At 54.4% G+C, this 22,565-nt stretch overlaps 9 protein-coding genes across 9 annotated transcripts; 5 read left to right on the plus strand and 4 right to left on the minus strand.

Annotated features, from left to right (window-relative positions):
* Positions 1–87: 87 nt before the first annotated feature.
* Positions 88–1,365, plus strand: KVR01_001570 (uncharacterized protein). The gene has a single exon (XM_044783084.1). It carries the CDS (start codon positions 393–395, stop codon positions 960–962), a length of 570 nt encoding a protein of 189 aa, XP_044649525.1. The 5' UTR covers positions 88–392; the 3' UTR covers positions 963–1,365.
* A 1,558-nt stretch (positions 1,366–2,923) lies between these two features.
* KVR01_001234 (uncharacterized protein) lies at positions 2,924–3,550 on the plus strand (the record flags this gene model as incomplete). Its single annotated transcript, XM_044791558.1, has 1 exon — positions 2,924–3,550. One exon carries the CDS (start codon positions 2,924–2,926, stop codon positions 3,548–3,550), a length of 627 nt encoding a protein of 208 aa, XP_044649189.1.
* Positions 3,551–7,640: 4,090 nt separating this feature from the next.
* KVR01_001088 (uncharacterized protein) lies at positions 7,641–8,513 on the minus strand (the record flags this gene model as incomplete). Its single annotated transcript, XM_044791411.1, has 1 exon — positions 7,641–8,513. One exon carries the CDS (start codon positions 8,511–8,513, stop codon positions 7,641–7,643), a length of 873 nt encoding a protein of 290 aa, XP_044649043.1.
* A 1,980-nt stretch (positions 8,514–10,493) lies between these two features.
* On the minus strand, positions 10,494–11,413 carry KVR01_001696 (uncharacterized protein; the record flags this gene model as incomplete). Its single annotated transcript, XM_044790450.1, has 5 exons — positions 10,494–10,982; positions 11,076–11,143; positions 11,208–11,244; positions 11,311–11,330; positions 11,404–11,413. 5 exons carry the CDS (start codon positions 11,411–11,413, stop codon positions 10,494–10,496), a joined length of 624 nt encoding a protein of 207 aa, XP_044649651.1.
* Positions 11,414–14,597: 3,184 nt separating this feature from the next.
* KVR01_001207 (uncharacterized protein) lies at positions 14,598–15,616 on the plus strand (the record flags this gene model as incomplete). Its single annotated transcript, XM_044791033.1, has 5 exons — positions 14,598–14,651; positions 14,720–14,766; positions 14,894–15,314; positions 15,393–15,467; positions 15,533–15,616. The coding sequence occupies 5 exons, from the start codon at positions 14,598–14,600 to the stop codon at positions 15,614–15,616; spliced, it is 681 nt and encodes a 226-aa protein (XP_044649162.1).
* A 383-nt stretch (positions 15,617–15,999) lies between these two features.
* On the minus strand, positions 16,000–16,725 carry KVR01_001219 (uncharacterized protein; the record flags this gene model as incomplete). Its single annotated transcript, XM_044791535.1, has 1 exon — positions 16,000–16,725. The coding sequence occupies one exon, from the start codon at positions 16,723–16,725 to the stop codon at positions 16,000–16,002; it is 726 nt and encodes a 241-aa protein (XP_044649174.1).
* A 489-nt stretch (positions 16,726–17,214) lies between these two features.
* On the plus strand, positions 17,215–19,170 carry KVR01_001693 (uncharacterized protein; the record flags this gene model as incomplete). Its single annotated transcript, XM_044781697.1, has 3 exons — positions 17,215–17,448; positions 17,518–18,909; positions 18,967–19,170. The coding sequence occupies 3 exons, from the start codon at positions 17,215–17,217 to the stop codon at positions 19,168–19,170; spliced, it is 1,830 nt and encodes a 609-aa protein (XP_044649648.1).
* Positions 19,171–19,947: 777 nt separating this feature from the next.
* KVR01_001559 (uncharacterized protein) lies at positions 19,948–20,204 on the minus strand (the record flags this gene model as incomplete). Its single annotated transcript, XM_044794341.1, has 2 exons — positions 19,948–20,001; positions 20,073–20,204. 2 exons carry the CDS (start codon positions 20,202–20,204, stop codon positions 19,948–19,950), a joined length of 186 nt encoding a protein of 61 aa, XP_044649514.1.
* Positions 20,205–20,421: 217 nt separating this feature from the next.
* KVR01_001100 (uncharacterized protein) lies at positions 20,422–22,051 on the plus strand. The gene is made up of 2 exons (XM_044791667.1): positions 20,422–20,868; positions 20,945–22,051. The coding sequence occupies exons 1-2, from the start codon at positions 20,544–20,546 to the stop codon at positions 21,466–21,468; spliced, it is 849 nt and encodes a 282-aa protein (XP_044649055.1). The 5' UTR covers positions 20,422–20,543; the 3' UTR covers positions 21,469–22,051.
* The last annotated feature ends 514 nt before the right edge of the window (positions 22,052–22,565 follow it).

Below are 22,565 nucleotides of genomic sequence, written 5' to 3' on the forward strand. Positions count from 1 at the left end.
AGTTACGAGACTTTAAGTGAGAAATTAAGCCCGGGTGTCAATGTATGTTGTGTTCAAGCACACCTGGGCAAATTGTTGCCGGCTGCGGACAATCGACGCCTCTGGTATTCATTCTGTCACCCAGTAAATGCCCGTCTGCTTCGTACACCCAAGCCATTCCACACCTTGCATACAGCAGCATTTCCTCTTCAGACGTGAAAACCCCACTCTATTGTACAGGTTTGGCTATCAATTACAGGACTGCTCGGCTTCGGCGATTCGATGATTGCCGACGCGAGTTTATATGGAGAATCGACAAGTCGATGGCGTAACGCTTCCCCAAACTGTTGGCAATCGAACCTTGACATCTCCTCATCAATCTCATTCTCCAAGCATCACCAAACAAAACCACAATGACAGTCGTTAAAACACATGATTTTGAAGACACCAGGGCCATCAAGGCCCTGATCCAAGCCTTTTTCGACTCCGTCAATGCCGCAGACACGAAATCCCTCCAATCCCACTTCCTCCCCGCAGCCAGCCTAACTATCATCCGCCAAGACCCTCCCCGGCCGGCCGACCCGGCAGCGGGTGAGGGTAGCAGCAGCGCCGCTGCGAGTCACGATGAGAAGCTGACCGTGGTGATCCGCACCACGATCGAGCAGTTCGTCAAGCTGCTCGACGACGCCGAGCGCAGGCGCAAGGGCCAGCCACCGGGCCCTGTCGTCCACGAGACTCCTGACCTCGACGCCACGGATGTCAAGCTTGATGCGCTGTTCGGCAACGCCTGGGCCCCGTTCCGGGTTACCTTTGACGGCGTGCTGCACCACTACGGGACCATGGTCTACACGCTGGCCAAGACCGAGCTTGCTGACGCCGCCGGGGCATCCGGGGGCAGGAAGGAGTGGAAGATCGCGGGGCTGACGCAGAACTACCGCCGGACACCTGGGTGGCCCGAGGCTGAGCATTCGGGGCTCTCGTGAGTGGGCGGGGTGGGGTGGTTATTGGGTATTGCGGGTATGATGCAGCGTAAGAAAGAATAGAGCTGGGACTTTCTGTCGTTCTGTTGAGCCCCGCCACGGAGACGGGGCGGTCGGAGCGGAGACTGATTGGATGTATATGGATCATTGATCCTTTTTCTTGGGCGCCAGTCGTAAGATACGAAGCAATATATTCGGGCCATCCTCTGGACTTGAGACTGGTTGCCTCATTTCGTTCGATGTAGCCATGACTGTGAAATCGCCGCTGCCATGTCGTTTCCTTGATCTGTTGCTGACATTGACGAGTCCCGGATTCGCCTCGTCCAGATCAGACCAGACCTGAAACCCTTGGAGAAGGTCGCACATCGGTGCTTGCATCGCCATCTTTGGACTTGTATGGTCTAACCTCTCAAGGGTGTTGTATAAAAACAGTTCCCTCTGGTGGCTTACTGCAACTAAGCGGGGATGTAGGCACGATGGATCCACAATGTAAACGAATCGCATGTAAGTCGTTCAAAATCCTTCACGGGCGAGATGAATATGAGATTAGTATTCAGATGAGCACCAAAATTTCACGCCTTGGATGGTTCATCCGCCAGTCTTATAGCATCTCCAAGAAGGCCGAGTGCCAAAAGGGGGATGAAACCCATAATGCGTGGGAACGTTGACAGCGAAGCAGTGGATCGCCTAACAGCTGTCAGGAATTCGGCCCCAAGATGCGGTGAACGGCCCCAAACTCGGCCGAGGAAGCTAATTCTCGGGGATGTAAGCCGGTCAATTTGGGGCCTGGCCTCGACCACGCGGCTCCCCCTTCTTACGGCTGGGCTCGGACCAAACGGGTCACTACCGCAGAAAGCTTGAAAGGCAGCATACTTCCGACGGAGTCTCACTCGTTCAAGAGAAGTCCGCTAATAAAGTCCATAGCAAAACTAGCCTGGCAGCGGTTCCTCGTAACGCCGACCAGTTCGGGCGACGCTTACTATGTCCGCCCATCTTTCCGTGGCGTCAGCTTCTAAATCCCGAGTCTGGAGTTATCGGGTTGACAGAGTCGGCTTTTTCTGCGCCCGGGCATGTAATACGAGGTCATAGACGTAGAATGACACACACCATCACCTCGCAATAGGTGTCGAATTCAGTATGATTCGTTCCATTGCAATACTCAACAGGTGCATCGTGTTTCCTCCAGTGCGAATAATGTCCCCATTTGGGACGTAGTCCCAGAAAATGGACACATGTAATCCATTCAGCAAACACTTGAGCATGACGAACGGCGAGTGAGTACTCGAACCAAAGGCTGGTTGTTGATCTAGGCTGTTTTCCTGTTCGCTTCTCCCCATTGCCACTGTCATGTGCAATTTGATAGCAATGTTGGTAGGCTAGACAAGCTTGCCTCTTGTGTTTACATGAGATAGCCTCATGTGGGACAACCCCATCTGGGACAACCTACCTCGAGATAACCTCGAAATAGACAACAAGCCGTGGAACAAGCTACCATGTGACGGAACTGAATCACACGAGAACGAGATCCGATCAAGCAACAACGTGGTACCAAAAGGCTGACGACAAACAAAACGACCTCTCGGCGAAGATGTTTGACGGCAAACACGCCATACGATCGCGAAACTATGCCGTCTTGTGGGTTCTAATGTAGTTCAGGCCTACACATTGAGCTTCGTTGGACTGATTATTGGATGTGTTCGCTTGATAGCTGTGGCATGAATGACAGTGGAGCAACACCCGATTCCGCAGATCAAACCAATGGTACAACATCTACAGTGAGCTCTGCAGCACAAGCACTTTTTCGTTGACACCACTCTCTTGGAAAAAGGTGATGAGTAAAGCATAAATATTTCACTCACACACACTCATCATGAGAAGATTACAACTGGGTTGAAGCATCAAATTTGACGTCAACCAAATATCTGCTCCACCAACCTACATAATTCATTCACCGAGAGATCATCATGACAGCCTCCACAAGCAGCCATGGTCTCAGGATCCATACGCTTCTGCTCCTCTTGGTCACAGTAGGCCACCTGTTCTCATTGGTCGCAGCTGACTGCTACTGGCCCGACGGATCAAATGCTTTCGACATGCAAGAGTGCTACGGTCCGACGGGTGCAGACGGGCTGTGCTGCGCACCAGGCGACTCCTGCCTTATGAACCAGCTCTGCCGAGACGCAATCGACCATTCGTTCTATCGAGGGGCTTGCAACATGCAAAACTGGACACAAGGCATGACTTGCCCCAGATTTTGTCACAACAAGGAAGATGAGGACAACATGGCCGGCTCCCAAATCGTCGACGAATGCTCCGAGCTTTCTGGTGGATACTTTGTGTGTCATAAGGGTATGCCCGGAAGGAACACCTGCTTCGACCCCTTCAATACAATTTTGAAGCTGGATGGTAGGTCGGCCGGATTCACAATATCTGAGATGATCGCAGCACTGACAATTGCAGGATGCGATACGGAATACAACACAGCAGGGGACCGGACGCCTGTGGCGGTCATGCCAACCTGTGCTCGTGCGTACTGGGACTACAATCCATGGCCTGCAGCCTCGGCTAGCCTTGCGCCAACAGCCATATAAAATCCTATTGCCAGCCGTACGTGACCGGTCCCACGCGGCTCCTTTGGTTGACCTCATTCCACTGATCTGAACGTTGCGGCAGCATCATCTGTCGTGTCTAACTAGGACAATAGGACCAGCTACCTTTTGCTTGGTTTCTACAGAGAATTTTCCATGGTCTTGATACCAGTGCATGCGTCGACCGGACTCGCAAAACTGCAGCAACATCTGTCCCACTCACATCGAAGCCTCTCTCTGACGCCTCAGTGCTACATGGCCTGCTGGCGGTCCGGTGCGGATGATGTGTTGGCACGGAGCTCGATACAATGGCTTGGAGTTATGAACGTCGTAACTCGTAGAGGAAGGTTTTTTGTTCACTGAGATTGTCAAATAACCTATAATCACCTGCGAGTAATCACAACAATCCTTTCATTCAGAGAAGACCATGGATGATTTGCGCATTCGAGAGAATGTGTAGCTTCCCATCCATGGAGAAGAATGCAAATCGCGTGTGATCGGCCGGTACTAAGTCACTAGACAAAAGGTTGGCCACACAAATGGGTATAATGATCCTGGTCTTACAGCATGGCTGTTGCAGAAGGTGATCTGATAAGTAGCCCCAGATTTGCGTAGACTGAGGCGATTAGTCTAGTACCGTGTCATTCGAAATGAACCATATTAACATCTCATCCATGGATGGCAGAATCAGCACCAAGGAAGGCATAACCAGCGTGACACTATTCTACCCCAGGGTACATACCATTGCTACAACGACAGTGTTCCATCAATTGGCTACGACGCACATGTGTCATGACATGCTATTGAGAAATGGCAGAAACATCAATCATGTTCTTGGTGGATAACACCGAGTGCCTTGCGAGCCAAGTAAATCGAAGCATTGACAGCTCTCGGCAGCCCACTTTATCGACAGGCCACTTAAAGTTATGCCGGCGTGCTTGTACGCGCCACTAGGAGCACTGTGATGAGGTGTGTGGTCACTTTTTCTCCAGAAAAGCAGACCGAAGATCTCGTACTAGGCTGAATCGCGGCAGTGATGTAACGTGTGAAGTACCGTGTGCATCGTGCAATACAAGTGTGACAGGGCGGGCATATTCCTAAAAGCTGACATGTGCCGAATTTCATGATGTGCGTGGTACTGTACTAGCCGGAATAAGCTCCTACTGGCTTGACATTGCCATTGTACTCCAATCTTTGTCAGGTGTTCAGAAATCGATTCTCCCATTATTGAGGCAAGCATCCAGGACGCCTGAGGTCGTTTCTTTGACCTGTGACTGCTCAGGTGCATTCTATCATTGATGGCGATGCCACAAATGTCAAGTGCCGTTCCACAAGCCCGCCTGGCGTCCTCTCTATTTGTTTCTCTTCTTCCGATCCCATGTCACGGCCTTCTTTATCTTGGTCCCACGTAGTTTTTGCATCGGGAGTCAGCGGCATCTTTGTGATCTTTCATGTGCTCGGGATGCTCTCTGAATCTCGAAGCAGGCTATAACGATAAGCCAGCAATAACGGAACCCTTCCGTTCTTTTCTTTTTGTTGCCGTAAAGCGCCCTCCCTGTAACTCAAGTGACGGCAGACTCGCAGGAGCCGAGTCGCCCGAGAACAGCGCCGGTGCTCAAACTCATCTCGCAAGAGTTTTTGCTGGTATCAGGAATGATATTGTTTGAAGGGAATAAAATGAATATTTTCCGTTAAGTAATATATGCAATGATGAAGTATGCTCCTCCTGCCACAATATGACCAGTCTCCTTTCATCAATTGATGTTTAGTTGCCACCAGCACCTGTGTCCGCCGCCGTGATTTACACAGCTGCAATGATACATCCGACGAGGTCAAGTACACTGAGCTTATGTCAGAGTTTATATGTCTTGTGACTTCTTACTTGACGAGAAGAGTTAGGACTTACCATTCGTACCTGGCTAGAGTCGAGTCCGCGGCATCCGCAGCTGACGCGCAAGAGGCACCCTGCCCAACACAGTCAAGAATGCCCGTTGGTTGCGCCTGAGTTGACGCAGAACCTGATACAGCATCAGAACCGCTGTTGCTCCCATTATCATGATGATGCCTTCTATCATAATTCCTCCTAGAATCAGCCGCGTGGAGGAGAACAGTCAAAGCCAGAAGGATTTGGAATCGCATTTTGCTAAAGTAATTCACTTTGTTCGCAAAGATCTGTCAAGAATGGACATGAGAGATTAAGATTGGGACTCTTCGTATTCGTGAGAAGATTCATCATACTTATAGTGAGGTACGCAAGAAGACACATCAAGGCAACGTCATGGGCATGCGCCTCCCTGATGAGGCTCGCAGCTGCTGGCAGGAACCGTCACAAGAGACGATGCCGCCAATGGTCTGAAGTCGTCTTTAAGACATCCGAAGACGTACAAATTGGAAAACCCATGGCCATTTGTAAGTCCTGCGAATGTTTCCCGTAGTCGCAAGCTCTGCCCGCGGTGCCAAGCGGCTCACGCCGTACGAACCGAGCTCGGAGTTTTTTTTCCCAAATGAGATAGGACGAAGGCCCCAATCAACGTACCTTCTGGTACATCCAAGGGGCCTTTTTAATATCAATTCTTCACCTCGGGCCTGACCAAGCACGAATTTGTCCGGCACATACCAAAGACGCCGTTGGCCCGAACCCCACGAGGCTTCCACTCATGAGATGCAAACCCAACCGGCAACGTCACTTGTCCCGTTATACACCATCTGAAGTTTGATCTAGTCAAGCTCTTGGCCGCACCCACAATTTTGTCTTTTTTTAACGTATGTCGCAAAAACTGCACTTCTGGGATGTTCGTGATATATTGCCAAAGCCATTTGATGGTCGGCATTCGATTAGAGTCCTGGCAGTGATGCCATCGAGGGGTCAATGAACAACGCGAAAGCCGTTTTACGGCCGTTCACGTCATCGGTATCCCCAAGCAGATCCTGAATATGTCCCATAAATTGGATCCGGCACCAATCGTAAACCAAGCACGGGGCCGGTCTCAAGCAGCCGGCATAGATTTTAAACTATGGTCAACTCTCACCTGGGCAGTTGACGAGTCTTGCCCAGGAATTGTTATGGGTGGTTTCGCTTCTATTCCGTATACGTCCGAGGACATACATGGCGCCTTCATACGGTGTTACGACAAAGAACAAATCTAATTTGTAGGTCTGAAGGTTTTAGTCAGCTTCAGACCAAAACACCGATATTCCTAGTCAGAACTAAGTAGGCCTAACTGTGGTTAGTATCTGGACCCGGACTAGTCATGTAGCCAACAAATGTCATCTATATGATTTCTGGAATGAGTCCACGATTGTCCCGAGATAATTCTGGAAAAGGGCCCAAAGATTTTGCCCGAGTGTCCGGTAAAGCGTCCACAGCATCTATGTACATGGCGAACCAGCTAGGCGATGGCCACTATCCAGCAGTTCTATGGCACGAGCTTCCGTGGATACACTCCTGTTATGCTGATAAGTCCCATCCGTGGCACAATCATTTCCGAAGAGAAGGAAACCCGAGGACAGTCCATAATAAAAAGCTAATTTATAGGAACACTGAAGTTATCACATGGGAGGGCAACCCTCTCATGACTATGACCAGGACAAAAGACCTCCTGTGGTAGAACTTGGACCCACTGCAGCGAAGTAACAGGTATAAAGTCAGCATGGGATGAACAAAACGTAGTGGAAATAGGTGAGAAGGCTGTGCACTAATACGCTGAATGCTGTTGTCTAAGAATGTGGCTCTCTGCATTTCGCAATTTATCGAAGCTTATTTAGCAAGGCTCATTGGGGGCCCGATCTCTTTAGTCAACCAAGGATACCATTTGAGAGTGATCAAATGACAGCATTGTACTAGGCCAGGGAATTACAGTCACAACAGTGGTGAGGAAGTCTTTGCCTTGCATCCGACTTAAGCCAGAGCTACTGAATTGCAGTTACAGTCTATCAAAACTTTCTATATATACACCTGAATTTGATCGGCAATGCCACCGTTCCAACAAGAAAGACTCTTGTGGATTTAAATGTGTACAAGAAATCACAAGCACCAACTCCGAGCCCAGAAAGAGACTCAGCTCATTCGCGCCAACCCCTGCGAAACATCAACTTAGTTCTCGTCCTCCTTCTTCTCCTCAGTGGAGTCCTTCCTGCCGGAGAAGAAGTTGTTGAGGTCCTGGACGAAGCTCTGGAAGTCGCGAGCGTGCTTGCGGCCGGACTCCTCGCGCTTGGCAGCGCCGGAGAAGGCCAGCTTGGGGCCGGGAATGGGGTATGAGTCGAAGGTGGTGTAGATGTTGAAGTTGATACCCTCGTCGTCGGCCGAGTACAGAGCGGTGCCCAGGGTTCCCTCGGGCTGCTCGGTGCCGCTGCCAGTGACCTGGATGTTGACACACTGGGGGTAGTTCTGGGCGCCATCAGCGTTTGAGGCCGAGTGGAGAGCGATGATCTCGTGGCGCAGGACGTAGTTGCCAGGCTTCAGGTTGGCAGGGATCTTGATCTCATGGCCGAGGTTGTTGCTGAGAATCTCATCCGAGGCCCAGGTTCCTGGGGAGGAGCCGGAGACAAGGCCGGACTCCTGGATCTTGAAGAACTTGAGGGTGGTCTTGTCGACAGAGGTAGGGTCGTCAGCGGGGGCCAGGTAGTCGATGACTGGGCCGTGGTGAGACTCGGGCCAGGTGTTCCAGGTGGCGGTGATAGAGCCGCCAGCCTCGACGGTGGCGTTGTTCAGAACACCGTTCTTGGCGCCCCTGTGGCAGATAATGTCGGCATCACCGTAAGCGCTGGGGGCGACGAAGCCGTTGTCAGACGCGGTGGTGGACCACGCAATGAAGTCGTCCAGCTTCGAGGCGTCGGTCTGGTACTGCTCGTCGAAGCCCTTGTAATCAACACCACCAATGTTCCAGGAAGAAACGTATCCGTGGGCCTGGACCATGGAGATGCCGGTGGCGACGGCGAGGACAGTGGCGGCGACGTGAGAGTGCATCTTGACGGTGTTGTAAGAGTGTGAGGAGTTGGGTAGAAGTGGTTGAAGAAGTTGGGCTTGGTGCGATGGAAAAGTTTGATGAAACCGACTTGCGGGTGAACGAATTGTAAATGCAGTCAATGCAGTGAGGGAGTGGAAGATGAGCAAAAGAATGGATGCAAGGCGGTGATCGAGTCTGGATTGGAAAAAAACAATAAACCAAACAACGATCAACACCCGACTCTGGGGAGTTATATAGCCATCTTCATGCTATTGATGCCCCGCACGCATCACGGCCTCGTCAAGCGCTTTGGCGCCGTTTCTCCGCGTCACGGCCAGGCTGATATTGAAAGCGGGCCATAAGTGTTTGCTTGGCAATAAACATGAGGCCGGGCTGGGCAGTGAAACGGTGGGTTCGTCTGAGGGAGCACCTACGGCTCGTCGTTATACTGGGCCCAGCTGAAGATCGCCAGTGTCAGGGGCTCAGGAGAACCTTGGAAGGCGGCAGTATTGCCAATTGCACCCAGGAACGGTAAAATTGTTCCCACAAATGCGGCTCCAGATCCACACGATTAACCCGTGCATGACGATCTGTGGAGAATACTTTGGTGGGGGACGGTTGTTTAATCACGACCTGCCAAGGCTCGAGGACCCGAAACGAACACCAGCAGACCAACACATCGCTGCAAGCCGAGACCCCAAGACTTGCTTGTTCAGAGGGCTCACAGTGTGTGTGTGTGTGTGTGTAGAGCATGGCGCTAATAAGTGCTCCTCAGATAAACAGCAGTACCGGTATCTGAGCTTGAACTTTGGGACGGAAGCGCACGTGCTGACGCAGACGGCACTTGACGTAGCGATCCATGTTGTTGCGTAGCATCCCGCCAGCTCGCCCGATCTGGATGCCGTAGCTACCTATTAGTCTACCCGTCGATTCAGCCGCCCTGCCGCCCAGGTGCTAAGAGCCCCGCCTATGTTTCGGAACCGGATGCATTCGCCTTGTAATGACTAGCAAGTCCCGCGTCTGTCTCCACGGCTGAGGCTGGATGTGGACATGCAGGCGCCGTACGCAATGTCCAGAACTACTCCGTATGTCGAATTTAATTGGAAGGGAACTGGGTCATGCGGAGCGTTGGCACTGCCATCACACAAGCCCGCTTGCTGCTCAAGTGTCAACCTTAAAGTGCCGGCGGCCCCTTTCCAGAGGCTTCCACTCACATTCGGGTCCACAACAGACGGATTCTGACAGCCCGGCATATCGGATCTCGAATATAGCAGTCCCCATGTGGCTTGAGATGGGGAAACTCGCCCTGCCACGGCTCCTCGCCCGGGAGGGCTTGCCGGCTCTGGGGGCATAATCCACCGCCGGAAGACTCTTCAATACGGGGCTATGGGTCAGATAGAAGTCCCAAAGTGGCCTCAGAAAATTAGGATGTGCGCTGCCGTCGTGGCTGGCTTTGCACGTCCCCCCTTTCTGACCCTGCTGTTGACGGTCCTCCCGTCAGCGCTCGTGAAGAAAAGCTGCCGAACAGCTCCGTCGTTCCTCGTTGAGTGGGGGTTAGGGCGCCATACTGTGGTGGTCGTCGCCCCTTACCCACGCGTGGTATCCTGGTAAGGGTAGGTCAACTGGTGCTTATACTATTGTAGCAACACGGCGTTAGCAAGTCCGCCAAGGTTTGACTTAGAGCGGCACGCTGCCTGTCTGCGGCTCTCTTGGATGCAATCCGCACAACTCACTGGCCACTGGGCGTTCCATTTGACCAGGGAAGCGTGGTCCATCTTTCACTTGATATCCAGTTGTCCCACCAGTGTTTACTGTTTTGCCAGTCGCGTTCCTCTCTCATAGGCAGAGGCGGAGGTTCCTGGCGCCGCCGCCAGCCCGATTTCATGTGTCCCAGCAGAACGTTGCAGTACGGCACGCACGCGCATATGAAGCCTATAGTGAGCTCCGTTATCCTGCTTATGTCAGTCGAGACGTGTGCCCATGGTCTTGCACGCCAGAGGCTAGATGACCCACACTGTAGTGTCCAAGTAGACAAACTTGGAGGTAATGTCTGTCGTTACCAGGTACCCTGACAGAAGGTACATTCGAAATGTAGTTACACCCAGTGCTACACCGCCTGCGCTCAGCATTGCTGCGATCTTGAGCCTCTGAGCCAGCGGCATGCTGAGCCGCCATGTCAACGCGATGGGAATGACCAGGATGATGGCATCTGTCAGAATTGCCAGGGACAGGTCGAAAATGAATGCTTTGGCCTGGCTGAGGCACCGTGTCGGCTCGACGCTAGGGTTCCAGAACGACTCCACAGGGACACACACAAACATCTTGATGAACTGGATCGGGATATAGAGTATGGCAAGCACCACAACGAACCACTTAATTGCTCGCGACGCTTGCTCGTAGGCCGCAAACACGCGAGCTGTGAGAAGTAAAAGAGTTGCTTTTATGAAATAAGCTGCTGGGCAATAAAACACGCTGGTGATGTAGAGCCACTGTTAGGAGTCATGTCAGATCAGCTGAGCTTCTCCTTCCAAAACGACAGGCTCATGATCGGCTTGTCAAGAACTGGCCTAGGCCCCACAAACCTTCATGAGGATCTGGTACTGGGTTGTCGTCAGGTCCCAGGCATGGTGACCCGCCCCTTTGGCAAGCACTTTTGTCCGACAACATGTCAGTTGCTATGTCCCTGTAAACGCTCCGTGGTGCCTGCCACTCACTAATGTACGTCACCACGAAGAATGCTGCCATGAATACCTGCGAGGCTCGGTCAACACAACTCGTCTGCATCGGTCGTTCTGGTTTTCTCCGAATTCTGCGTACAACCGAGATGGAATAGGTCACTGGGAGACGATTGATCAGCTTCTGCTGCCCGCCAGAATGCTCTTAGAGCCGCTGGGTGATTGCGCCACCTACCGTCTTCCATTGTGGCGTGTCGGAGAATGACTATCTTAACATAGCTTCGTACCAGGAAAAGGCTGAATATCAACACTGAGCAAATGATTGAAACCCGGAATGCAAGATCATGTCCGGCGTCAGGTGGATCGTCGAAGTTGGAGGTGACACCAAGCGGAGGTCTGACGGCAGCCGTATGAGTCGGGGCCCCTGAGCTTCTGCTTGTCGTTGTCGTGGCTGTCGCCGTTCTAATGACGCCCATTATCCGCATTGCTCGGCAAGGAGGCGGCCTTGGAGCTTAGTCGTAATCATATCCCGATTGTGATGCTACAGTCAACGAGTGAGATCCTCCCGCAACGAACTGTGATGGAGTTGATGGAATGTAGGGTTGGTTGCTTCGCTCTGGTATGAGGAGAGGCTGGGACAGATTGCGCTTTGAGAAAAGCTGGCTGTACATAAGGTTTCGGTTACTCTACGGGAGTATGGCACCACCTGGGCACTTCCAAGGTTGACCGCACGTTCCGGGCCGTTGGGCATCTGGACAGGCTTCAGCCTCAAGGCACTTGGATGTGCGCCGGCCATCGGGATTGCCGGACATTTTTGAGTGTCCATGTACCTACCTAGGTAGGTAGTCATTTGCTTCGCCTATCACTCGAGTTCAAGAACCCTAACGCACTCGCTCAGTGTCGATGATCGGTCTGCCATGTTCTGTATGGTACTCCATCTTGTGGTGAAGGTCACGGTGCGATGACTTTCTTTGGGGTCGCATGCGAAACTTTGTTCTCCATAACTCTTAACCTTTTTGGCCGGTCAGCAGGGGGCAGCCACAGCGGCACAAGCAGGTGTAGATCACCTTGCTATTGCCAGGATCGGCAGACGGATAGGCCGTACCCGTTATCGAAGACAGGGGGCATTGTTGGTTTTATCGATGATCTACTTGTCTACCTACTGATCCAACAGATTTACTGATATTGCAAATCTTAAATTGGAGATTCAGCTACGAATCGAGTGCTAAATGCTGTGCAACTCCAAGGAAAATGTTACCTAGATACCAGTTAGCATCACTGCCAAGGCGTATCCACTGTGATGACTGAAAGTATAATGGTTGGTGGTGCGAGCCTCCCAGCTGACCTCGGTAGTGAACGAATGAGACCGGTGTGAAGCAAGGCCCCAGGGGGCTGTATCGGGATCTCGGGATGATACAACCTTGATTCTCATGCTGGGGAGTCCTCAACGGCCGTTCACAACACCTGAACAGAATGACACTTTTGAGTTTTTTGAAACACGCCTGGAGAAAGATACCATAGAGGTCACAATTATGTAGCTGACTCGCAAATTGCATGCTGAATTACAGTCATGTAACCTTACCGTTGAATGGATTCTAAATGCCATTGTGGCTCACTCTCCAAGGTTCACACAGTCACCCCGATCTCAACAGGTTATTCTCTGGGAGAAAGTCAAGGTTACATGTCGAGCTTTCCTGAGATGATTTACAACATAAACACAATCACTGTGTAGTGAACACCTGCCAAGGCTCTCATTTCTCTCTTTCTGTTTGCCGTCAGTCTTTGGATGTCAAGATTGAACACCAGTGGCTGGGGCTTGGTAATAAAGGGGGAGGCACTACAGCCAACCCAACTGAACAGGCTGCTTGAGTCGACCCATCATCAGGGTCTTCACCAAAACAATGGCCATCTTGATTCTGAAGCTGTGCCTGGATCCCATGTCTTGGTCAACATTGGGCTTGACTCGCTACCTGAAATTATCAGAGCTACCTCGTACAACACACTGACTGTGTTATCTGGTGGTAGAATCTCCTTTCCATGGCAAACAAAAAGTTCGCGTCGCAAGTTTTTGCTGGCATGCACATCTCTGCCCATCTGTTCTCTTTCGTCCCAATGATTCGTCCCATAATTGATGGCTTGTGCTGATAGGCGGCTTTGCACAATTGAAGGATCAAAAGATGGGACGCACACTTTCCTTGGGTAGCCTCCATTGGGATTCTGCTCCCGTCCCACGTTGAGCCGAAAGCAGACTTCCATGTTGGATCTTAATGTGTCGTCTGATATAGTCAATATGAGCATGTCCAGAATAGACTAATATCCAAGCCTGTTTTCACTTTCCTCCATGTACTGAAGTCCAACTTCAACAATTTCATGATATTCCATTAAGGCATGGGTATAATGACAACTTGTGAGTCCAGATACACTTTCTTCTTTTCAGGCCATGATAAGTTGAAGTGAAATGGTTTAGAGAGCACAACACACCCTGGACAGTGGGTCATTTACGAGCAGACTTTCTAGCATGCTCGACAACCTTGGAAGGGATATGCTTCAATGTCAAAAGACCCAGGTATCCAGAGCCATGAGCACAAAAGCCGTAAGCATAACAGACTTGAGTCATCAAAGGTGATTGAAGCTTACCCGTGAGGTGACTTGTATGATAACAGCTAAGGCACGGAGGCTTTTAGCCAAAACGCCTGGACAGTTCTGAGGACTATCCACCTCAGGTATGCCAGGACAACTGTTTGAGTATCTAAGTAGATCCGGCTGAACCATCATGTCTGGAATACAAAGCGGATTGGCTCCTGAGTGTTGTCTGGCATCACTATATCAATGGCGAATTTCTCTAGACGCTGGAGACTAGTGTTCTTTTTACACACGCGTACAAATACATTCCTCCTGTCAGAAAAACTGTATCAGGGTTGTGTTCTCATGTCAATGCCAATGAGAAACAGTCTGAATTTGTCATGCCCGGCCTTGAATCTATGACATGGCTGCATGAGATAGCACGACGCAGACCTATGAGGTACACCTTAACATAAGAGCTGATATAGAGCACCTGTGACCTGATGTGGCGTTGAGACGTGCAATAGTCTGTGCTGTCAACATTCAGAGCCCTCTGACCAGGTTGGGGATGTTTACCACTGCCGTGGAATCCATTCATGGGCCCCAGCTTCTCGTGCACGAGGCAGCTGGTCCTCCACCAGACAAAGCTGCCCTGGTTGCCCCAACACAGACATGCGACCTAGGAGACTGATCCTCGAGGGTAAGCCGCTGCCAGCAACTGGCCTGAACGTAGACAACCCCGGTGGACACCCCCCTTGTGTGCCTCTGGACGCAACCCCGAAGACGGAATTCAGCCCAAAACTGGAAATTCGAACAATTCAGACTTGCTTTTGTTTTCTTCCTGACCACCAACCATCAACAGCCAAGATGGACAACAGGGACGACCCCTACGAGGGATACTCCCTCCAAGAGCTGCTGCGAGTAAGTGAAGAACTCTCCTATACCTGAAAGAAAAGAAAAAGACAACTGACGCGAACTCTGCTTCATAGGAGAGGCGCTTGGCGAACCCGCCGGTCCCAGGCGACGACCAGAGGCCGTAAGTACAATCTTTTTTCGGTAGTCATACCAACCCTCCCAGCGTTTGAAAGAGTCCCCGTTCAGAGCGGAGAGTATTCTTAAATCAGAGGGCAAGAGACGAGATAGACTGACTTGGAGACGTATAGCTACTATCTCGCCAGAGAGCTCTGGCCGACCGAGGCCGAGGCCGAGGCCGCCGAGGAGGCCGCCAACGAGGACGCCGCCGCCGAGCCTGCCGCCGCCGCCGCCAACAGCGGCAACAACAACAACCACAACAACGACGCCGGGGTCGAACCTCTCCCCATCGACCCCGCCCTCTTCTCGGCGGCCGCCGACCCCCCGGCCGCCACCTCTGCGCCCGCTGCCGCTGCTGCCGCTCCTGCTCCTGCTGCTGCTGCCCCTGCTGCCGCCCCTGCTGCCGCCCCTGCGCCCGGTCCTGCTCCTGCTCCTGCAGCTCCCGTCGCCGCCGCCGCCGCCAACGCTGCCCCGGGCCCTGCCCACCCTGAGCCGGTCGCCTCGCCCCGCCTCCTCGCCCTGGTCGCCGCCGCCGAGCCTGGCCGTCGTCGCGTAAGTATCTATTCCTCGGCGTTTTCCCTGCCTGACTGACAATAGCGGGCCTGTGCTGACTTAAATCTTACCTTATAGGCCTGGGACGACGAGGAGGACGCCTACCTCCGCGCGGCCCGGCTCGCCGGCTGGGACTTCGGGCGGATCGGCGCGGTACGTACTCATCTATACTAGTTATCAGTTTCTAACGTGCATAAATACTGACATTGTGATACAAGGTGCTGAGGAGGACCGCCGCGGCCTGCGAGACGCGGGCCAAGGGCAAGGTCTACAAGGGGGGCAAGAAGCCCGGCCAAAACTAAGGGCTGGCCACCCTACCAGCTGACCGACCGACCGACCGACCGACCGACGATGTGTCTGGGGGGAGGGGGAGGGAGGGGAGGGGGAAGGGGGGTGTTCTTCTGCGTTGTTTTCGTTTTTTCGCGTGTCCCGCGTCGGGGATGGGGGGGGGGGAGACCCCCAAATAATCAAGCCAACTTTCTCCCGGTGCAAAGAGACCACAAGTGCGAAGTGACGTGAAGATGTGTTGATTTGATTGTGACGCCCAACGGTGCTTGAATATCGGCCTCTGAGCCCTGACTATGCCCACCTCATTTCTCACAGTATCCAGGCCACGAGGCCAGAGCAGACTGCGTCCTGGCCGTAAGAAGGTCCTCAGATTCCAGCCGTGCGCCTGACCTCGCGCTCAACCTTCCACGGCAGCGATCCCAGCCCCATCCCCCTTTAGTTCCGCCTCATTGAAGTCCTCGTCGTGCACGGGCAGCTCCAGGTGGAACTTGGATATTGGGGCCACCTCGACGTTGACCTCACCCTCCGAGGCCACGGCAAGCAGGTGGCCGCCCCTTGACCTGTCCTGGCTGAGGAAGTGCAGGTGGTCGCCGGCGACGCTGACGCCTTGCATGTATTCCGGCGAGCGGAACCCAATGATGACGCCCTCCATGGGCTCCTCGAAGGTGTGCGACGTCTGGTGCTTGCCCACCTCGGCCAGGCCTTCGAGGGGCTTCGACTGGCCGCCCACGGTGCGCACAGTGACGCTCTTGAAGACGCCGGTGATGCGGACGGCCAGGTAGAGGTTGTGGGCGTCGGGCAGCAGGAAGGACAGCAGGCCGTAGAGGTCAGCCTTGTCCGCCAGCACGGCGGCGGCCTTGTGGGTCGGCTCGAAGTGCGTGGCCATGGCGAAGGGGGCGACGGCTGATGAGTCCAGGCTGGTATCCACGGGGCTCACTGAGCCGTCTGATTTCATCTGGTAGGCCACGCCGTCGACGACGATGAGCTCGCCGACCATGTGGCGGAAGGTCCCAATCCCGTGGTCGCCATGCTGCAAGAGGGTGGAGATCAGCAGGCCCTTGTTGGCCACGCCGTCCATCAGCGCGTTGACCACGGAGAACTGAAACAGCTCGTTGGGGGCCATCTTGACTGGCTGGTTGTGTTGCAGACTGCCCAGCGCCCAATACCCAATGCCCAGGTGGCTAGAATGAATGGGTGAACCGGCGGGCGTGAACTTGCGAACTTGGTCGTGGGCAAACTCCACCAGAACTTGGCGGCTACCTTCCTTTCCCGGCTGTCGTGACGTCGAGGCTGGACTTGGAACAGGGCCTGGCCTGTGCGCCCTCGCAGCAGTCAGGTCAGTCCCCTTGTTATTTAGCTGCGGGAGGAAGGTCGAGCCCTAGCCTCTCTCGGCCTCGCCTCTTCGTGGAACAACACCTGGGCGCGACCTGCGGGGATTTTTTGTGGAAAAAGGGCGCAATTTCTGGCGGTTCGGGTGCTGTCACAGCGGCTAAAGGACGAAAAAGGCACCACCCTTATACAGTCCCTGGCAAGCAGGTTCGCGGATGGTCTCGGGAGGTTATCAGGGTGACGTCGGTCGGCGGGTCTAACGCGGGCGGGATCTTAGTCATTCATGTTGGACCAACATCATGACGGAGGGGCCCGAGTTTCCAACCTCACTTACTATCAATGCCTTGGTAGTTGCTGTGAGAATTGGGCTCTGGAGTGGTTTGAAGAAAGCGTGACACTGACACTGACACTGTCTTGGCTGAAAATGGCCTCAGGCACGGAAACGGTGGACGTCGTGGTTCAGTCGCTCATTAACGCCGGGGTCAAGTACGTCTTTGGTGTTCCTGGAGCCAAGATTGTGAGTAATTCGAACCCCGGGGCCTGGGGCCTTTAAGCCATACGCAACGATTGCCTGACCAGACCCCAGGACTCGGTATTCAACGCCCTGGTCGACCAGCCCGAGATAAAGCTCATCGTCTGCCGCCACGAGCAGAATGCAGCGTTCATCGCCGGTGCCATCGGCAAGATCACGGGCAGGCCAGGGGTATGCATCGCCACCTCGGGCCCAGGCACGAGCAACCTGGTCACCGGCCTGGTGACCGCCAACGACGAGGGGGCACCCGTCGTCGCCATCGTGGGCAGTGTCAAGCGGGTTCAGGCTGCTAAGCGCACCCACCAGAGCCTGCAGGCCGTCGCCCTGCTCAGGCCCGTCACCAAGAAGGTCACCGCCGCCGTCGTCGAGGACCAGGTTTCGGAGATGATGCTCGATGCGTTCCGTGTTGCCTCGGCATCCCCGCAGGGAGCCACCGTCGTGAGCTTGCCCATCGATATCATGACGGCGGGCCACAAGTCTTCGATCCCGGCTGCTCCTCCTTCCGCCTACGAGCCCCCAGAGTACGGGCCATCGTCTAAGAAGTCCCTCGACGAAGCTGTCAGACTCATCCAGGGGGCCAAGTTCCCCATTCTCTTCCTTGGAATGCGCGCTGCAGACCCCAAGGTGATAGCAGCAGTTCATGGCTTCCTGCGAAAGCACCCGATCCCTGTGGTCGAGACTTTCCAGGCCGCGGGTGCCATCTCGCAGGAGCTGGTCCACCTATTCTATGGCCGCGTTGGCCTGTTCCGCAACCAGCCGGGAGACAAGATGATGTCCCATTCCGACCTGGTCATCACAGTTGGCTACGACCAGGCCGAGTACGACGCCGACGGGTGGAACAGCTCGGGCAGGCTCCCCATCGTCCACATGGACACGAACCAGGCGGCGATGAGCCTCTCCTACGACCCCAAGCTGGAGCTCATCGGCTCGATGCCGGAAAACCTCGCCGAGCTGACGGGCAGGCTCGACAAGGTAGCCCGCCCGCAGGAGACCGAACTCGGCAAGTCCATCTACAAGACATTCCACGAGTGGGAGAACAGCGAGAAGGCCCTGGGGAAGATCAACCCTGCCGGGCCTGTACACCCACTCCACTTCACCCGGCTGCTCCAGGGCATCATCTCCCCGCAGACGACCGTCATCTCCGACGTCGGCTCGCATTACATCTGGCTCAGCCGGTACTTCTACTCGTACAACCCCAAGACCTTCCTCGTGTCCAACGCACAGCAGACACTGGGCGTTGCCCTCCCGTGGGCCATTGGCGCGTCGCTCGTCCACGGCCCGTCGCAGAAGGTCGTGAGCGTCTCTGGCGACGGCGGGTTCCTGTACAGCGGGCAGGAGCTGGTCACCGCCGTGCAGCAGGGCTGTAACATCACACATTTTATCTGGAATGATGGCAAGTACAACATGGTCGAGTTCCAAGAGGTCGAAAAGTACGGCCGTAGCGCGGTAGGTCTTTATCCACACCGAGAGCCGTGTCCGATCACATCACTGACGATATCGCAGGGCGTTGACCTGGGCGGCGTGGACTTTGTCAAGTACGCCGAGGCGTTCGGCGCCAAGGGCCTGCGGGTGACCAGCTCGGATGAGATGGAAGCGGTCATGAAGGAGGCACTGGCTTACGAGGGTGTCTGCGTGGTGGATATAGTGATCGACTACACGGACAACCATGACTTGATGAGCCACGTCCTTCCGGACAGCATCTCTTAATCTAGCAAGATTGGTAAGACGCGGGCGGTGGGCATGTCTGGCGTTCAGGAAGAAGAGCTTAATAATTTTGGAGTGGAATATCTAGGTCGGGGGGAAATGGGCCATTTAAAGACCCCGCTCATACACTTATCAACGAGACGAAGCTGTGCTAGACCAAGCAATTGCCTGGCCATCTGCCGCAGTGTAAGCCTTCGATGCTCAGACCGTGGCCGCGTCGCAGAGATGTCTATGGAGAAATTCTCCAGGGCTGGGCCTCCCACTGTAGACTAGGTCTGTGTGTTCCACCACAGCAAAGCCGCCGAGATACTGCACTTCAACTCGAGGGGGCTAAGCGGGTGCGACTGAGCCAGCGTGTCGATTTATCCCAGACCATATTTCCAGGACAAGACCGTCCTTGTTGTGAAGCTGGCGCGCACGAGATCACACAGCCGGAACTGGGCGAGCGAGTGTGTTGTTTCGTATTATTGGAGATTCGTAAGAGTTTATGCTCATCCGCGGGCCACCGCCAATGGTGGCCCTCGACCAGCCCATAGCCCTTTCGTGGAGGTATCGTCTCGTAGTGTACAGTCGTAATGGTTCCTCTTGTTGTACATCCTGGGTATCTGTGCCGTCCAGGTATTCCTCCCCAGGCCAGATCATGCAAGCTCCCAATGTCGTCGGAGAGAGCTGATTTATTGCCTGCGGTGCGGATTGAGCAGATGGTTAGCAGAAGAAGACGGCGTGGCTCTGTGCACTGTGCCAGGCTGTGGGCTTCGAGGCCGGTGGTAGGGCGGTGGCTTACGGAGGAAGCAGGAACTCGCCCCACGAGCTTGCGAGGAAGGTGACGCCGACCTGGAGGGTGAGAAGTTAGCATGCCAATTCAAGGCCAGGCAGTCAGTCTTGCAGATGGCATCAAGACTCACCCCAAAGGAAGCGATGGCCTTGACCATGGCAGAGTTCTCGGGCGAGGTCAGGGTGTCGTAGGTGGAGGCGAGGAAGCCCTTGGGCTGGCGGCGCGAGCCGGCGGGCTGAACGTAGACCTTCTTGGGCGGCATCTTGGCTGTGGCTTGACGTGGTGCTGCTGCTGTGTATTTTGCGACGACGTTGTGAGCGGCAGGAGGAAGGCCGGCTGCGAAAAGTCAACGGGCGCCGACGTCAGTTGTCCAGGTGGAAATTTTGGCGCTAAGGAGCCGCGGGTAGTCTGCCGCCGCCGCCCCTGCTGCGCTCGAGTAGCTTGGGTGGGCCCGGGTTCCACCAACGTCATCTTATCGAGCACCTTCGAAGCTTCCCGCCGCGCCCCCATTGCGATCGCGACAATCCTCTACCACACGCAGCCCGGAAGATGCAATGGAAACCCGAGATACGACATAGAGTTCTATTGATCAGCGTCGAGAATGGCTGACCCATCATCTGCCTCCTCCTCCGGCCCGGGGGGGTTCCTCCGCCAGCACCCTCTCCCCTCGCCCGCGCCCAGCGGATCCTCGAACCGCGCAGCCTCCGGCCTGCCGCACCCCAGGTCCCACCCCTTGCGCTCGGGGTCGGCCAAGGAGCAGACGATCCGCGCATATGTCGACAACCAGCTCATGCACATACAAAGGCGCTTTGTCAAGAAGTCCGTGGACGCCAAGCCTGGCGACGACGTCGTGGGGTACAAGACGGTCGGGGAGCTCTGCAAGGATGTCGAGGCCCTGCTCGACATATTGTGGCTCTCGGGCACGCGTGAGACTACCTGATCACCCAAATGACAAATGACTGGCTGGCTGGCTGGCTGACTGTGTCACTACCCTACCCACAGCCGCGCTCCAGGTCCCCTACCTCCTGAACATTGCCAACGAGTTCACCGAATGGGTCACAAAGTTCCCGCCGCAGCCCGAACCCCTCTTCACAGTCCTGAGCAAGCTCGACTACTGCTTCGCCAGCCTCCTATCCGGCCAGGACGTCGATACAAAGGAGACGCTACCCGGTTTCGAGAACGGCACCCGCGGGGTCATCACCAAGACAGACATGGTCCGCTGCAAGAGCATCGTAGAACAGACCCGCGTGGTGATCGTGGACGTCATGAGCAAGCAGCCCGGCGAGGACGTCCGCGACGATGGTGATGAGAGCGAGGCCGACGACGACGACGATACCGAGAAGGAAATCACAGAGGCTGAGACCACTGACGCGGAGGGTGACTACAGCGCCGCCGAGAGCACCGGGTTCGTGGACCCCAACTGGGAGGACCCTGACGACGAGCTGTACATGGACGTGGCGAGGGTCTATGAGAGAACGCTCGTCCAGCTGGGCGAGGTCATGGACCAGGTCGCCCCCTTGCCATGATTGAGACATACCGTCTTGGCCCAATCACTTTCTCAGGGACGAATCAAATGATGGTTATATGCCTGGCCTGTCTTCCGACTTCGAAGCCCGCGTCCTTGCTGGCCTCTACCGGTCTCACAAACACGCCGACCTTGACGGGTCTTCCCTGTTGCCAGCGTGGCCCAGAGGACAGGGCGTCCATCCGCAGGACCCGTAATGGCTACCCAGGCGGTATCCGAGGTAGCCGAAGGAGCTCTGATACACAGCGATGGACACTCCGTGAGAAGGACCGCGCTGGCTTGGACTATGCCTATTCGGCTTCAAGTGACCTGCTTGGTGCGGATGCCCCATTAGCGGTCTAAGCAGATGAAGTTTCGATACTGAAAGGTTCTAATCTGCAGGACTGGTTTGATCTTTGTGCCTCTGCCCCCCAGGCAAATCATGGTGTCGCCAGAATGACCTTGGTGTTGCGGAACGTGGTAGTCCCGAGGCCGGTCCCAAAGAGCCAGACTCCTGTTGTGGAATGCCAGTCATGGAAACGAACAATAGGAAGTTGACACAAATTTACTCACTTTATAGAAATATCACATTCTCCAGTGCCGAAGCTGTATTCTCGAGACTGCGTTTGCCTAGCCGGACTCTCTTAAGACAGGTAAGACGTACGCATAGGAACTATAAGAATCGAACCACACCCCACTCCTCAATGACATGCCTCCACTCACCTAGGTCTCAGTCCATACCACTTGAGGCATAGAAACGTTGATTTAGCGACACGGTAACCCAGCCAATTTACTAGAAGCTTGTGCTTCCATCTCCATAGCAGTGTGCCTTGCCATGGACGCAACATAGCCCCAATGCCGGCGCCCATTGTACGAAATGCCTACCTAGGTAATGTCCAGAACTCTGTCCTCTGCCGTCAGAAATTTCCATCATTATCCGTGTACATGAATCCGTCAACATAACATGAGGGTTCTAGTCCAAGTTGGGGGCCGAAAATCCATTCCCCACAGTGAGGACCGAGTTGGGGTCCTCAGCCTCGCCACGACTTACAAGGCTGAAAGTTTACTTTGTTGGAGAAGGGAGCCGGCTTTGGGCAGCCCTCCCCTGACCACGTCACT

The sequence above is a fragment of the Diaporthe batatas genome (genome assembly GCF_019321695.1).
Source record: "Diaporthe batatas strain CRI 302-4 chromosome Unknown Contig00002, whole genome shotgun sequence".
In the NCBI taxonomy this organism is placed as follows: Eukaryota; Fungi; Ascomycota; class Sordariomycetes; order Diaporthales; family Diaporthaceae; genus Diaporthe; species Diaporthe batatas.